General features: G+C 46.2%; 1 protein-coding gene and 1 long non-coding RNA gene across 2 annotated transcripts in view; one reads left to right on the top strand and one right to left on the bottom strand.

Annotated features, from left to right (window-relative positions):
* Positions 1–8,841: 8,841 nt before the first annotated feature.
* Positions 8,842–14,838, bottom strand: gja4 (gap junction protein alpha 4). Its single transcript, XM_042077431.1, has 2 exons — positions 14,647–14,838; positions 8,842–11,148 (listed from the first exon to the last, which is right to left on the bottom strand). Exon 2 carries the CDS (start codon positions 11,136–11,138, stop codon positions 9,930–9,932), a length of 1,209 nt encoding a protein of 402 aa, XP_041933365.1. The 5' UTR covers positions 11,139–11,148; positions 14,647–14,838; the 3' UTR covers positions 8,842–9,929.
* Positions 9,786–16,258, top strand: part of LOC121696102 — a 12,634-nt gene continuing 6,161 nt past the window's right edge. The window contains exon 1 of the long non-coding RNA XR_006026244.1: positions 9,786–9,860. This is a non-coding gene — a long non-coding RNA (uncharacterized LOC121696102). The remainder of the gene's footprint in view (positions 9,861–16,258) is intronic.

Below are 16,258 nucleotides of genomic sequence, written 5' to 3'. Positions count from 1 at the left end.
CACTGCCATTCCCACCGTCCCGCAGAACAATGGCCCGCCACCTGAGGGACGCCCCGTTCCCAGGCTCTTCACCCCGCAGTTCCCACAACTGCCCCAGCAATGGCCCCCTTTGAACCACCCCAGGGGTAATTAGACAAGTCCATTATTGTTTCTTGAGGACCATCCCAGGGGACCAATCCCTGATCTTCGTGTGTCCTTTGATTGTTGATTGTTCAGCTGATTCTATTTGGATACACTGGGCTGAACACACGCTGAAGAATTGCTCATGGGGGCCAAAGTGAAAAATGTTCAAAATCATATAGTTGTCCAATTTAAAGAATTTACAGAAGGCTTTCGTTTTGTCAAAAACATCATTCCTGTATTTGTTCCGATTTGGAGAATCGCTCGAGTGACCCTTGAGGAAGGTGGGAAGTGATGCTCTGCTGACTCACCGGCCCACTGCACACTAACAAGCCAATTTCGCCCAGCTTCGTCAACAGGAACTGATTGACCACACACACACACACATACACACACACACACACACACACACACACACACACACACCACCCCTGCCCTATACCACCTATTGAAGAAGGCAATCAGGCAGGCTGGGGGCCACCTTTTGAGTGTCCACGCACTGTTTGCTCACTGGCCTCCATCCTGTCGACTGCATTGTGTGTGTGTGTGTGCATGTGTTTGTGTGTCTGTGTGTGTGTGTGTGTGTGTGTGCGTGCGTCTGTGTGTGAATATGTTTGTGTGTGTGTGTGTATCTATCTGTGTGTGCGGCCACCTTTTGAATGTCCACGCACTGTTAGCATGCTGACCACGTCCCTGTTATGTTACCTTATCCATCAGGACTCTTTGATGAGCTGGCCATGACATTTCAGTAGAACTTATGAGGGGGGGGGGGGGGGGGGTTGCCCATTCCTCCCCCCAACCCTCGAGGAATGAGAAACAATGTAACAACGCCACCACCTCCACACCATTGTCTGGGTGAACAATCCACTCCAGAGGCTCCGAAGACAGACCAGGAAGTCCGTCCAAGCCCATTTCCTCCCTCCCTCTCTCTCTCTATTTCTCTGTCTGTCTCTCTCTCTCTCTCTCTAGTTTTGTGCGGTCTAAATTCAGAACGCTGTCTAGTGTTGATGTGCTGCTTGTGAGGATTGCCTATTCAGACTGTTTTGGAGCGGGGTCAGAGCATGTTCAGTGTGTATTTCTGTGGAGTCAATCCAGGGAAAAACACAATACATTGTGCTCATGACTGTGTGTGCACACACACTTACGCAAACAGAGAGTTGTATGACCTGGATAATACAGGCAATGATAACACTGCAAAAAAATCTATTTGGTATTGTATAGAAGAATATTAGACTCAAATGTTTTGTACGTGTGTATTACATTTTGAAACTGTAGAAATGATTTGTAACTGTAAAAATGATCTGTACAAGTAATTGTCAATATTACAAATATGCCCTACACTTACAAATCTATTCTACAGGTGCGGATCCGTTTTACAGCTACAAATCATCCTACAGTTAAAAATATTTTACCATTACAAAAATAATCTACAAATACAAATCAATATTCTACGCACAAAAAGTTGTTCTACAGTTACAAATCTTTTCTGCAGGTGCACAGACTTTTGCACCACCTTAGGGATGAGAAGCATCTCATATGTATTGTGTGTGTGTGTGTGTATCAGGATTTGTAACTGTAAAACTGATTTGTGACTTAACAAAAAAATAGCATGAACGATTTTAAGTATTACTCATATGTCCTTCACTTACAAATATATTCCACAGGTACTAAACCTTCCACAGTTGCTGTCCTTCAATTTCGAAGCTATTCTGCCATTTTATTAGATAAGCTGTTTTTTGCAGTGTAGAACAGGGGAGCTGTCTTATGCATGCAGAACATGCAGCAGCTCAGAGGTGTCAGGCAGATTACACTCAGGCTACACTGACTCTAGGACTAGGTTCACACCGCAAGCCTTAAGGGCCGTTGGCACCGGGAACGATAACCATGTATTACTATAACGGTACAACGATAACTATGTAGGCCTATTACTGTAACGGTAAAACGATAACTATGTAGGCCTATTACTGTAACGGTAAAACGTTAACCATGTATTACTATAACGGTAAAACGATAATGATAACTATGTATTACTATAACGGTAAAACGATAACTATGTAGGCCTATTACTGTAACGGTAAAACGTTAACCATGTATTACTATAACGGTAAAACGATAACTATGTATTACTATAACGGTAAAACGATAACTATGTATTACTAACGGTAAAAGCGTCCACACTGATTCTTCTTTGCTGTTATCATTATAGTTAACATTTTTTTGATGTGAACGGAACTGTAATGCTCAAATCTGATGTTTTGCTCAAAGCTGATTGTTTGTGTGGCTGTTTTTATTAAATGTGGCCAATATGAGATTCCTACCCCAGTCAGGACTGGTGATAGATCCTGAACTGACCCACACACACAATACAACAACAAACCACACGCACAGCACCCAACTGACCGACTACCTTGAATTGTCGAACTCTTTCATTTCCTCCGAGTGATGAAACAGCACACATCAAAGAGAGTGTCCCCAATTTCTGTGCTGCTCCTGTGACATATCTGGAACTCCGCCAGCGCAACATTTTGATAAATGTCAATAAAGAACTTAAAAGTCACATGAATTCCGATGTAACTGTTCAGACTGCATGTCACATCAGACTTTTACATACATATATGGAAGTGGCCTAAATCAGAATGGAAAAGTCAGATTTCATGTGACTTGTGCTGTTTCGACAATATCAGATATGTCACATCAAGCTATAAAATCGGATTTGGCCTGGTAGTGCGGACCTAGCCAAGGGGTATGTTCAGCATTTTCATATAATAATGTGATTATATGAGAACAGTTAGAGAGTCACGCTTGCCACCTTTGTGTTCACAAAAGAGAATGTAATTTCTATGGTGACTCACTGATGAAAGTATCTGTGTGCAGTTCTGCTTGGGAGACCAAGTCAGTCCGTTTGGCTTTCTGTCTCATTACAAGAGAGAGACAGAGAGCGAGGATTCTGCTCACCAAAATTTCTGTCATTCTGTCCCAGAATACAAATGTAGATGTCTCAGACAAAAGGGATTTTTTTTTTTTTTGACAAAAGGATTGTTGGATTTTTTATGTGCTCCCTGCCTTCTTCCAGAGACTAAATCATGCAGTCGCAGCACAAACAGCTTTATTTTTAGAGGGGTTGTTTTTGTGCTCACGCTGGTGCCTGTTGTTGCTCTGCTGTGCTCTCTTTCTCTCTCTCTCTCTCTCTTTCTCTCTCTCTCTCTCAGTGAGGATGTCTCTTCCGTTGCGTTAGCAGGATGTGTGGGTACGAGGTGTCTTCTGAACGCCACAGGGCCACAGTTTGGCACCTTTGTCTGGTACTGCGGCCCTGAGGAACGCAACGGGATGGAGAGAGAGAGAGGGAGGGAGAGAAAGAGAGAGAGAAGGGGGTAAGAGAGAGGGGGGGTGAGAGAGAGAGAAGGAGAGAGGGGGAGAGAATAGAGATGAAAAAGAAAACTAGAAATATGCACAGAGTGAGACGTCAAGGAGTGCAGGAAAGATAAATGGAGAGAGAGAGAGGGACTGTGTGAGCGATGAATGGAGACAGAAAGCGAGAGATGGAGAGAGAAATAAATATAGAGAGAAATGGATAGAGAGAGTGAGACAGGTAGAGGGGATGTGGGAGAGAGAGAGGAAGAGACAGATACAAGGATGGAGAGAGGGAGAGAGAGAGATGGAAAGAGAGAGAAAGGTTGGTGACTGTGTCCAGATCCCCTGAGGCTGAGTAGGCTGCCTGCCCACTTCGTACCACACACACACACACACACACATTGACAGACACACACTGCCTGCCCACTCCATACCACACACACACACCACGGCCGGCCGGCCCGCCCTGAAAAACACTCCAACTCCATCCAAACCTGTGGGCACCGCTCTGCATCCTGCGCGTTGTTTCTGTGTCGTCCAGCATGCCCTGTGTCGTCCAGCATGCCCTGTGTGTATAGTGGCATATAGGTCCAAACGCAGTGTGGGAGAGAGTGCCAAGGGAATACTGCAACACTGCATGCGCTTCACTGTGTGTATCTGCGCTATCTGTGTCTCTGTCAGTGGTCAGCTGGGACTCTCTGCACTGTGTGTCTGTTAGCGGTCAGCTGTTAGCTGGGACTCTCTGCACTGTGTCTCTGTTAGCGGTCAGCTGTTAGCTGGGATGTCTGTATTTCCGTGAGTGGTCAGTGCTGCTGCTGCTGCTGCTGAAGAAGACGAAAGAAAGGTTGGTCAGAAGAACAATGTTAGGAAATGGTTTGTGATTGATTGCATTTTGGTGTGTTGGTGTATGTGTCTGCACGGCAGTGTGTGTGTCTGTCTGTGTGTGTGTGTGTTTGTGTGTGTGTATGTATATGTGTGTCAGTCTATCTCTCTGTGTATGTGTGTGTGTGTGTGTGTGCATGGTGCCATTGTTGGCAGGCCCTGCGTGGGGATTACAGCTGAAAGCTGACTGCGGAATGCTGGTGACCTGGCTGATCCTCTTACTTACAGTATCTGACAAGGTTAGGAGCCGTTTCCTGTGCTGCGCCATGTCAGCGTGGCCTACGGCCACATCGGCCACATGAGCTTGCCAGATGTGGCCCTGATGCGGCCCTGCTGCGGCCCAGGCTCTGTGAGATGAGAGGCTCTTCTGAGTGTGTTTTTGTGCTGTAGCCGTGTCTGTGTTGTGCTGAGGAAGGCTATTGATGTGGCCCTGATGCGGCCCTGATGCGGCTCTGGCTCTGTGAGATGAGAGGCTCCTCTGAGTGTGTGTGTGTGTGCTGAGGAAGGGCAGTGATGTGGCCCTGATGCGGCCCAGGCTCTGTGAGATGAGAGGCTCCTCTGAGTGTGTGTGTGTGTGCTGAGGAAGGGCAGTGATGTGGCCCTGATGCGGCCCAGGCTCTGTGAGATGAGAGGCTCCTCTGAGTGTGTGAGTGTGTGTGTGTGTGTGCTGAGGAAGGGCAGTGATGTGGCCCTGATGCGGCCCAGGCTCTGTGAGATGAGAGGCTCCTCTGAGTGTGTGTGTGTGTGTGTGTGTGTGCTGAAGAAGGGCAGTGATGTGGCCCTGATGCGGCCCAGGCTCTGTGAGATGAGAGGCTCCTCTGAGTGTGTGTGTGTGTGTGTGTGTGTGCTGAGGAAGGGCAGTGATGTGGCCCTGATGCGGCCCAGGCTCTGTGAGATGAGAGGCTCCTCTGAGTGTGTGTGTGTGTGTGTGTGTGTGTGTGTGTGCTGAGGAAGGGCAGTGATGTGGCCCTGATGCGGCCCAGGCTCTGTGAGATGAGAGGCTCCTCTGAGTGTGTGTGTGTGTGTGTGTGTGTGTGCTGAGGAAGGGCAGTGGTCTGATTGCACTGCCGCTGACTAAACAAGAGGAAGGAGCTAGAGAGCTTCACAGAGGAGAGGGAAACCAGAGAAAAGGGAAAAGTGCCCTGTTTGAACAGAACACTGGCTACGCTGTCTTCCTCTCGCTCTCTCTCTCTCTCTCTCGCTCTCTCTCTCTCTCTCTCTTTCAATCTCTCTCTTTCCCTGTTTGAACAGAACACTGGCTACGCTGTCTTCCTCTCTCTCTCTCTCTCTCTCTCTCTCTCTCTCTCTCTCTCTTCCTCTCTCTGTTTTTCTCGCTCTGTTCTCGTTTAACTTTCTTTCTCTGTCCTCTCCCTTCCCCTCTGTCTCTCTATCTCTCCATCCCTCCCTCTCTCTATCCCTCTCTCCCTCCCTCTCTCCTGTTCATGGCCATTCTGCTCGCTCGTTGCGAGGTCATAAGGCAGGGGCCCCTCTGCCAGCTGTTCCGTGACCTCTGACCCCCCCTGACCCCTGCACTCTGGCACTCAGGATAACTGGCCGTGTGGACGGCTGCAGCATGCCCGCCTGGCGGGTTGTTCTTGGCAGGACGGCCGACAACAGGCAAACACACACACACACACACACACACGCGCGCACGCACGCACGTACCGTACAGTGCGGCTCAGGAGAGATCATTAATCCTTCATGGAGAACAAGCGTGGCTGTGAGAGAACAGGAGATGGCTCCGCATTCTTTCCACCGGCAGGCAGACCGTGCCCGCGTACCTACAGTACTCATCGATGAAGAGAGAAGAAACACCGGCGCTCAGAAGGCAAAAGTGCACGCCGTGAGGGAGCCATAACAAGTACAAGCGGAGAGGGAGAGAGACTGTGGAGATTTCTGCCATTATTATTGTCCTCCAATTGGTCAAGGGAGGCCTATGTGTGTGTGTGTGTGTGTGTGTGTGTGTGAATGGCCCTGCTCTGGGTCTCTGTCAGATAAGCGCCCACCCAGATGCCAGCTGACTGAGTCATGGCCCGATCTGGTGTGGACCGGAGGTGCGTTCAAATTCCTTGAACTGAGGCGTACGTTCGCGGCGAACATGTTTGTATGAACAGATCATTTTGAATGCAGACCTGATGTGGACCTGGTATGAGTCTGGTTGAGTTATTACACAATTGTGACACTGATTCGACCCCAATATGGCATGAATTTGGACCACATCCACCTGTAGCCAGATCACATTAACGGCAGAGTTAGTGTGTGTGTGTGCGTGTGCATGTATGTGTTGTGTGTTTGTGTGCGTTGTTTGTTTGTGCATGTGTGTGTGCACGTGCGTGTGTGTGCGTGTATGTGTTGTCTGTTTGTGTGTGTTGTTTGTTTGTGTGTGTGTGTGTGCATTGTTTGTGTGTGTGTGTGTGTGTGTGCATTGTTTGTTTGCGTGTGTGTGTGTGTATTGTTTGTTTGTGTGTGTGTGTGTCCTTAGTCCTAGTCTGAATCAGATGTGGCTCTGAGATGATGAGATATAGATCTGGAGGCTCATTATCATCAGCGTCTCATTACTGTCTCTCCGCACATGACTGTCTCTCTCTCCCCACATTACTGTCTCTCCCCACATGACTGTCTCTCCCCACATGACTGTCTCTCTCTCCCCACATGACTGTCTCTCCCCACATGACTGTCTCTCTCTCCCCACATGACTGTCTCTCCCCACATTACTGTCTCTCCCCACATGACTGTCTCTCTCTCCCCACATGACTGTCTCTCCCCACATTACTGTCTCTCCCCACATGACTGTCTCTCTCTCCCCACATGACTGTCTCTCCCCACATGACTGTCTCTCCCCACATGACTGTCTCTCCCCACATGACTGTCTCTCTCTCCCCACATGACTGTCTCTCCCCACATTACTGTCTCTCCCCACATGACTGTCTCTCTCTCCCCACATGACTGTCTCTCCCCACATTACTGGCACTAATTCAAATCCAGTTATGGTGTGTCCTTCTCTACTTTAATCTCCAATATTCTATCAGCGCTCAACATCTGTCTGTTTATTTTTAGACTGAAACCTGTGTGTGTGTGTGTGTGTGCGTGTGTGTGTGTGTGTGTGTGTGTGTGTGCACCATGTTGGCTGTGCTTTTCACTGTCCAATGTCAATGAGAATAAATTAAACTTGATCCTCTGTTCCAAATCCAAATATGCTTTATTGGCAGTATCATTGCAACAAATGTATTGCCAGAAACAAATCCATATATATTTATATCCATATATTTACTAATGAGTAGAGCAGAGGAGACGACGTAATCGAGGCAGACCCAGATAGCAAGAGTGAGAGAGACAGACAGAGAGACAGACAGACAGAAATTGAGAATGGCAGAAAATAAGACAGACAGACAGGTGGGCAGACAGACAGACAGACAGGCAGACAGACAGGTGGAGGGTAGGGGAGCAGGGGGGCAATCTGGATTCTCTCAAACGTTAATATATTATTATTTTTTTGGACAGCACCCTTACCTGATGACGGAGAATGTGTTCTGCTTTGAAACACTGCTGGCATTTCTATGCTTTTTCCATCCTCGCAGGCTTCAGCCCTGGCAGGTAAGACACGTTTCTGAGCCCAGTGATCTGTCCTCATCTACAGCGAGTAGCGAAAGCCCGTCAGCTGAGAATGAACCAGGTCCACATGCACGCTCGAGGGAAAATACCACTGGAGATCCAGAATTGAATAATCACCATTCCATGGCATTTATTTTCATATTGTTTTACTTTACATAATTTTCATATGAATATTGTGTTTGTTCCACCCAAATCATATTATTTTCAATTCGGCTAGAATAAAAATCTAATTTGTGCATGTGTCAGATTAATATTGTGGATTCTCGCCTGACGAGACAACTCAAAGGGAGGTTTATTCATTAGAAGGGGGCCACCTGCGCTTCAGCCTGGTTGGTGCTCACGGAACAGGACGCAGAAGTCAAAAAGGGAGATCCAAGGTCTAACAGGAGCCAAGGAGCAGGACAGGAGCTCCGGGAGGAGCAGGACAGGAGGACAGGAGCTCCGGGAGGAGCAGGACAGGAGCTCCGGTCCTGCTCCTTGGCTCCTCTTAGACCTTGGATCTCCCTTTTTAAGTTTATTCATTATCAATAAGATTTCAGTAAAAAAGCACCAGCATCTCACTCTTAAGACTAACAATCTAGCAACTGTGTGAATGTCACTCACTGAGATGCATTCAAATCTATGGCTCAGATCATTGGAAGAATTTAGACCTATATTTGTGCCTGAATAAAACCCCAATATGCTGCGGGTAATCTTTTTCAAGAGAAAAGGTGCATAACGACCAGGATTTTTATTTATTTAGGGGAATTATTTTCCAAAACTACTTAAAGTAGAGTACAAGTGTGCAATTTTATCAGTCTACAGGCAAGAATGCAATGAAGGTTTCGGTCTCTGTTTTCAAACAGAAATTAGTCATATGAAATGAAAATGTACAGAAAGTCATTTAAGGCATTAAAAAACTTTATTATAAAGTTTTGTTTTCACATCTAGCTTCATCATAGAATAAATATAAATATAAACAGCATACAAATTTAAATTATATCTTTGTTAAATATATTTATCTCATAAGTGTCATAAGTGCAGCCTGCTCCCATTACTGTCCTCACAGTGTAAGCCTCTCTGTACCGCTGCTGTGGTCGTGTCACGAGTCCCCATAGACTGAGCGACTCAGCTGCTTTCTGAGCACGCTCATAACGTCCTTAAAGGAATAGTTCGGTCCAAGAAAACAACCTATCTATTTTGGGATGATAACAACCTATCTATTTTTGGGATGATAATGAGTGTAATATTTCGTTAAGGGCACAAAATGACCTTAATTGGAGTAGTTTTGAGTTAGAGCCGCATATGGATTTGCAAGGAAAAAGCATACAGCAATAACCTTGTGGGCAACTCACTACGTCAAAATAAATCACTACTTTGAGCCATTGACTCGGCTCTCAAAATATCATTCACCCTAAAGCTGTTCTTAGATCAAACTATTCCCTAAAGTGTCACCACAACACATCTGCTTTCTGAACGCCGCTGATAGAGTCCTTATGTGTCCCCTCGACCAGTCAAGTCCAGTCCAGTCAAGTCCAGTCCAGTCCAGTCCAGCTCAGCTCAGCTCAGATCAGATCAGATCAGATCAGGGTCCTCCAGTGTCTCTCTCTCAGACGCCAGGGCCCCAGTGCTTGCTGGGAAAGAGGACTGGCCTTTTTTGGCTCCTGTCCCTCGGGCGTAATTAAGTTCAGAGGGGAAAAGACATCACACAAGTATCCATCCAAACAAGGGAAATGGCTCCACTTTTACTGTAATCCACAGAACCCCGGGGGACGTGTGTGTGTGTGTGTGTGTGTGTGTGTACATGTGCATATGTCAATATATTTACATGTGTGTAAGAGTGTGAGAATATATGCATACGTGCAAGTATGTGAGTATTCCCATGTTTATCCATGTGTGTGTGTGTGTGTGTGTGTGTATGCTGTTCCCCCCTGCCTGTTCCCTAAAGACATTCCATCATATCAGCATCTACCCCACCCTGGGCCTCACACATAATGCCTGTGCTTGGGATCGCCGCCCTTGTGGTGGCCGTGCTTATTGCGCTTGCTCTGCTTGTGCATCTGCTGGTGCTGCTGGAGTCTGTGGTGGTGCCCGCCGCTGGCCAGGGGCCTCATGCCGCTGATGCAGTTGAGGTAGCTGGGCAGCAGGTCGGACGCCAGCCCCGGCACCGTCTCCCCAGTGCCCACCTCCAGCGCCCAGCTCTGGTCAGCCTGTGGTGCCTCCGCGTCGATGCCGGGCAGGTACTGATGCCCCCTCTCCTCGTAGGCCGGCGCTAGAGTGGTCTCGCTGCTGGTCTCCAGGTGCGAGGGCGCCCGGGCGATCTCACGCGTGGCGCGGACCGGCCAGGGGGTCTGGCGGCGGTAGCGCTTCTCCAGGCGCTGCGTGATGGCCCTCTGCAGGAGGTTCAAGAGCTCCAGGACGTTGAGCAGCACGGAGACGGCCGCAATGGCCTGGATGTAGATGGTGAAGATGGTCTTCTCGGTGGGTCGCGACACGAAGCAGTCCACCGTGTGCGGGCAGGGCTCGCGTCGGCACTCGTACCGCGCTGGCACCGTGAAGCCGTAGAGGGACCAGAGCCCCACTATGAAGCCCACCTCCAGGGCCAGCTTCAGGGCGATGCTGACCGCGTACGCGCCCAGCAGCCGGCCCTTCAGCTTGGGCCTCTCCGCACCTCGCCTCCCCCCTCCTCTTCCTCCCTGCGCCTCCTTCTTCTCCGTCTCCTCCTCCACCACCACGGGCTCCTCGTCCTTCTCCTGAATCACCTCCAGCTTGGCCTTCCCTCCCTCTGCGCCGGCTCCATGACTCCGACTCCTCAACTGCTTCTTCCTCTCCTCCGACTCCTCCTCAGCAGCCGCCTGCCGTCGCTCGTCCCTCTCGGCCGCCTTCCTGGCGCGCACGGCCACGTAGCCGAAGTAGAAGATGGTCGGCGTGGACACGAAGATGATCTGCAGGACGAAGTAGCGGAAGTGGGAGACGGGGAAGGCCTGGTCGTAGCAGACCTCCTCGCAGCCCGGCTGCTTGGTGTTGCACACGAAGGCGGACTGCTCGTCGTCCCAGGCCGACTCGGCGGCCGTGCCCAGTGCCAGGATGCGGAAGAGGAAGAGCACGGTCAGCCACACGCGGCCCACGCCGGTCGAGTTCTCCTGGCCCTCCTCAAGCAGCTGCTCCAGGAAGCTCCAGTCAGCTCTGGACATCCTCCGTCACCTGGGCACACACACACATATATTAATATACACACACATTCATATACACATTTACACACACACACATATATTAATATACACACACATTCATATACACATTTACACACACACATATATTAATATACACACACATTCATATACACATTTACACACACACACACACACATATATTAATATACACACACATTCATATACACATTTACACACACACACACACACACATATATTAATATACACACACATTCATAAACACATTTACACACACACACACACACATATATTAATATACACACACATTCATAAACACATTTACACACACACACACACATATATTAATATACACACACATTCATATACAAATTTACACACACACACACACATATATTAATATACTATACACATTCATATACACGTTTACACACACACACACACACACACACACACACACATATTAATATACACACACATTCATATACACATTTACACACACACACATACACACACACATATATTAATATACACACACATTCATATACACATTTTAATATACACACACATTCATATACACATTTACACACACACACATATTAATATACACACACATTCATATACACATTTACACACACACATACACACACACATATTATATACTATACACAGTGCACTATGTAGTGTACACTTATTCACATCACACAGTGCACTATGCAGTGTACACTTATTCACATCACACACACAGTGCAGTATGTAGTGTACACTCATTCACATCACACACAGTGCAGTATGTAGTGTACACTCACACTATGTTGTGTACACTTATTCACATCACACACACAGTGTGCTATGTAGTGTACACTTATTCACATCACACACACAGTGCGCTATGTAGTGTACACTTATTCACATTACACAGTGTGCTATTCACACACACAGTGCAGTATGTAGTGTACACTCATTCAAATCACACAGTGCACTATGTAGTGTACACTTATTCACATCACACACAGTGCAGTATGTAGTGTACACTTATTCACATCACACAGTGCACTATGCAGTGTACACTTATTCACATCACACACACAGTGCAGTATGTAGTGTACACTTATTCACATCACACAGTGCACTATGCAGTGTACACTTATTCACATCACACACACAGTGCAGTATGTAGTGTACACTCATTCACATCACACACACAGTGCAGTATGTAGTGTACACTCACACTAAGTAGTGTACACTTATTCACATCACACACACAGTGCACTATGTAGTCTACACTTATTCACATCACACACACAGTGCAGTATATAGTGTACACTCATTCACATCACACACACAGTGCACTAAGTAGTGTACACTTATTCACATCACACACACAGTGCACTATGTAGTCTACACTTATTCACATCACACACACAGTGCAGTATATAGTGTACACTCATTCACATCACACACACAGTGCACTAAGTAGTGTACACTTATTCACATCACACACACAGTGCACTATGTAGTCTACACTTATTCACATCACACACACAGTGCAGTATATAGTGTACACTCATTCACATCACACACACAGTGCACTATGTAGTATACACACTTATTCACATCACACACACAGTGCACAGTGTAGTGTACACTTATTCACATCACACACACAGTGCGCTATGTAGTATACACACTTATTCACATCACACACACAGTGCACAGTGTAGTGTACAATTATTCACTGTAGTACACTATGTACTGAAGCTCGATGGTGTTTTAAGCCCCCAACATCGTCTTCCAGGCAGCGCTGCCACCGTCGACTTAACGGCACCTTATCCTAACCCTAACCCTTGCCTAACCATAGCGCCTTCCAGGCAGCGCTGCCTTTAACACGACGTTGGGGGCATAAAACACCAAGAAATATGTACTGAACGAGTGAATGCTCTACAAACAGGTACAGACACCAGTAGAGTAGAGAGTGGAAAGGCTTGTGTCTAAAAGATGCTAAGTGAGAGAATTCAATAGTGATGAATCATCACTGGCGGACTCTAGTTCAAATGGGCAAATCTGGTGTGTGGTACTTTCACTCCTCCCTTAGAGATAACATGTCTTCATCCGGGATTTGGAGAGAGATAGAGAACTAAATTATATCACAGTTATAATTACAATTAAACAGATAAACAGATGTTTATTTTTTTTCTTTAAAATGATCCCTCGTGTGCTGTAGTGAGAGCGTCATCTCCATGTGTTTAAATCTGATTTTTTTATTATTATTCATCAGGAAACACACATCAGATAAGTCATGTTCACTTCACTTTGGCTCAAATGGTCATCATCAACAGCAGGTCATGACCACCTCATTACTCATTTTACACTGTTTTACATTTGCATCGCTTTGATCAGAACCTGGATTGGTTCCGCCCTCCGAGTAGGCCTACTATTTGCTAACATGTTTTCTATTACGTCGATAAGGTTATGTGGGGTCACTCACTTGAAGGCAAGACTTGTTGAAATTTTCCATTTGGTTTGCCCAGCTCAAGAACAAGCTTCAGGCATTTTCCACATTTAAAACATAAGCTTTGACATGGTTTCAATTTCACACATAATTAAATGGGCAACAACGGCTTGGTTTTATTTTTTATTGCTCTCTAACGCGAGCGGCGTGAGTCCGCTCGCGCTTTGACTATATTTCCATATAGCCTAGGGGAATCTTGCTCTCCAGACTTGACATTCCCTAAGTCTTAGTGATTTACATCTGTGTAAACATCCTTCGCGCCGTGCCATTACTGCTCTGGCCTTATCTGCTGGATTATTTGTTTTGCTGTTTTTCCCCCCTCGCTCAAGGCACTTCAAACTGTTTGCATTTGTACAGCGCACGCGAAAAAGCGCACGATCCGTGCCGAGAGGAAGACATTGGTTATCCGTTTCAATAAGATGCAGCTCATCAGAATACACACGCTCGGTTAGACCAGTGTTCCCGAATTGTGCTGTCAAGTTTGCCTAAAATCAGTTGGGATAATGACACACCGTGCGGCTACCCCAGTTAATAAGAGTTAATAAGTAGGCCTACCCTAGTTCAGCTTAGGTCCAAAACGAAATACAAAGTGTAAAGTCTTAAAACTAATGCGCGTCAGAAATACACATCTTGACGAAATGAAAGTGGTACACTGTGTATGCAGTTTCAAACACACACACGTTTGTCTAGAATTAAGCCAATGTGAGTCAAAACATGTAATATAGCCTCTGGACCTGCCCTTGCAGTAGCTTACCATCAAAAGAAACGAAGCGTGTCCCTTATTAAAACTAGGCGTAATTGAAAACACATTTGAAAGGAAAATGATGAAAAAGCATACGTTACATGGTGCCTTTGTAAAATGTTACACAGATCTCTACAAATCTGTGGCTTTGGGATATCATATGGATGTATATGTATGTATATATATATATATATATATATATATATATATATATATATATATACATATATATATTTAAAAGTATAACTTGCACTTACCTATCACTGGTAAAGTAGATTTTGTTATTGTTGTTCTGAAGTGCTGTGGTGACAAGCGGAGATCTGCTTGGTTCTAACCGCCTGGGTTGATGGTCGGTGTTGCGTGTGCCCTATAAGGAGTTGACTGATCGGAAAAAGCCAGAGAAACTTTCCCATGCTTCCAGCTGACCCTCCCACAGGAACTTTGTCCAGGAAAAGGGATGGATGGATTCATAAATAGTTCCTTGATGTCCTTTTCTGGTGGGGGGGTGGTTTGGAAGGGGGTAATTCCTGCCATTTACTGTGGCCCTATGCATGAGGCTATTTCTCTGGAGTTTCCATTTCATTACCTTTCACTTCCATTGGGAATCAAACCGGAGAGCTGTTTTGTGACACATCAATGCTTTTTTTTCTTAATACCTTGAGGTGACGTGAGCGCCCAAGATATCTTTTGAAGTTGCCCATATAACGTTCGGGCAGCTGCCTGTGAGTGTGCAATATCGCTTTAGGCCAGACGAGGTCACTGCTTCTCCACACATTTCCCTTGAACACGCCATATGTCTGTAGGAGGTCTCGCCCCAGTGTACCATGACAGCTAACAACCTCGAGAGTGGCAGCGAAACTGGTGTGGTGTTTTCCGATGTTTGGTTTCGATACACGCTTCGACAGATTCGGCAACCACGTAATTTATCCCTCCTTGAGCTTGATTAATCGTTATGCAACATGGTCGACTACTACTGAATAGGCTTATGGTTGGACTGCTGAAATCAGATGCAGAGCTACTTGTGTTACACATGCATACACTAAAGCAACGTCTATTTTGTATAGTTGGAATTTCTTTTTAGCATTATTTTTTGAAAGCCTAAGGGCAAACGTGCTAAATAAAATCAAAGTCATGCCGTGCAGGAAGGAGCAGATTATTCTACAGTTTCAGGGCTTCACATTCATTTAAAATCAAATTCACAAACCATGCAGAGCAAAAACAGTGACTTTTGAATTCAGCATAACTTGGCCCAGTAGCATTCCTGTCACAATGACCTAAACTTAATTCTTGGTTCAGTGAGAATGGGAGCTAAACATCGAGGGCACTGAGCGTATCCAAGGAGGCAAAGACAAAGTTACAACTATAGCATAATAATTACAAAATAATAAGTAGTACAGTTTGATGTTTGTGACTTCACTCGCGCTATTTTTCATTTAAAAGTTGTTAAGGTTTCAACGGTCTTTTCTTAAGTGTGCTGATTGCGCCATTATTGTGTATTTATTATGGTTATTACTCCTCAGGCGAAAAGGTGGTGTTTGTTGATGACGATGACTGCAATAAATGCGTTTAAAATGGTCTTATCCAGCATCTCGGAAACATGCATGCATGTCTGCATTGGAATGCCGCTCAGAAGAGGCAGAGGAGCGGGATAAATAATGCATGCGTGCGCATGAAATATTCAGTCTAATGATGTTTTTCATCTTCCAGCTTTTGTTTTCGGACGAACTTTTCTCTCGCCCCCACTGCAATCTCTTCTGCAGTGTCCGTTGGCTTGTGTCTTGTTGGGTTAACTCATTGTCCTTGCCCCCCCCCCCCCCCCCCCCACCCCACACACACACATAACTATTACATATGTGCTGTTCAGGTGTA

The sequence above is a fragment of the Alosa sapidissima genome, chromosome 21 (genome assembly GCF_018492685.1).
Source record: "Alosa sapidissima isolate fAloSap1 chromosome 21, fAloSap1.pri, whole genome shotgun sequence".
Lineage (NCBI taxonomy): Eukaryota > Metazoa > Chordata > Actinopteri > Clupeiformes > Clupeidae > Alosa > Alosa sapidissima.
Note: the sequence above shows the minus strand (reverse complement) of the source record. Positions and strands in the feature narration are given on the sequence as shown.

Bases quoted from the DNA above. Each gene is read 5' to 3' on its own strand.
- gja4 (XM_042077431.1), bottom strand. From the start codon at position 11,138: ATGTCCAGAGCTGACTGGAGCTTCCTGGAGCAGCTGCTTGAGGAGGGC.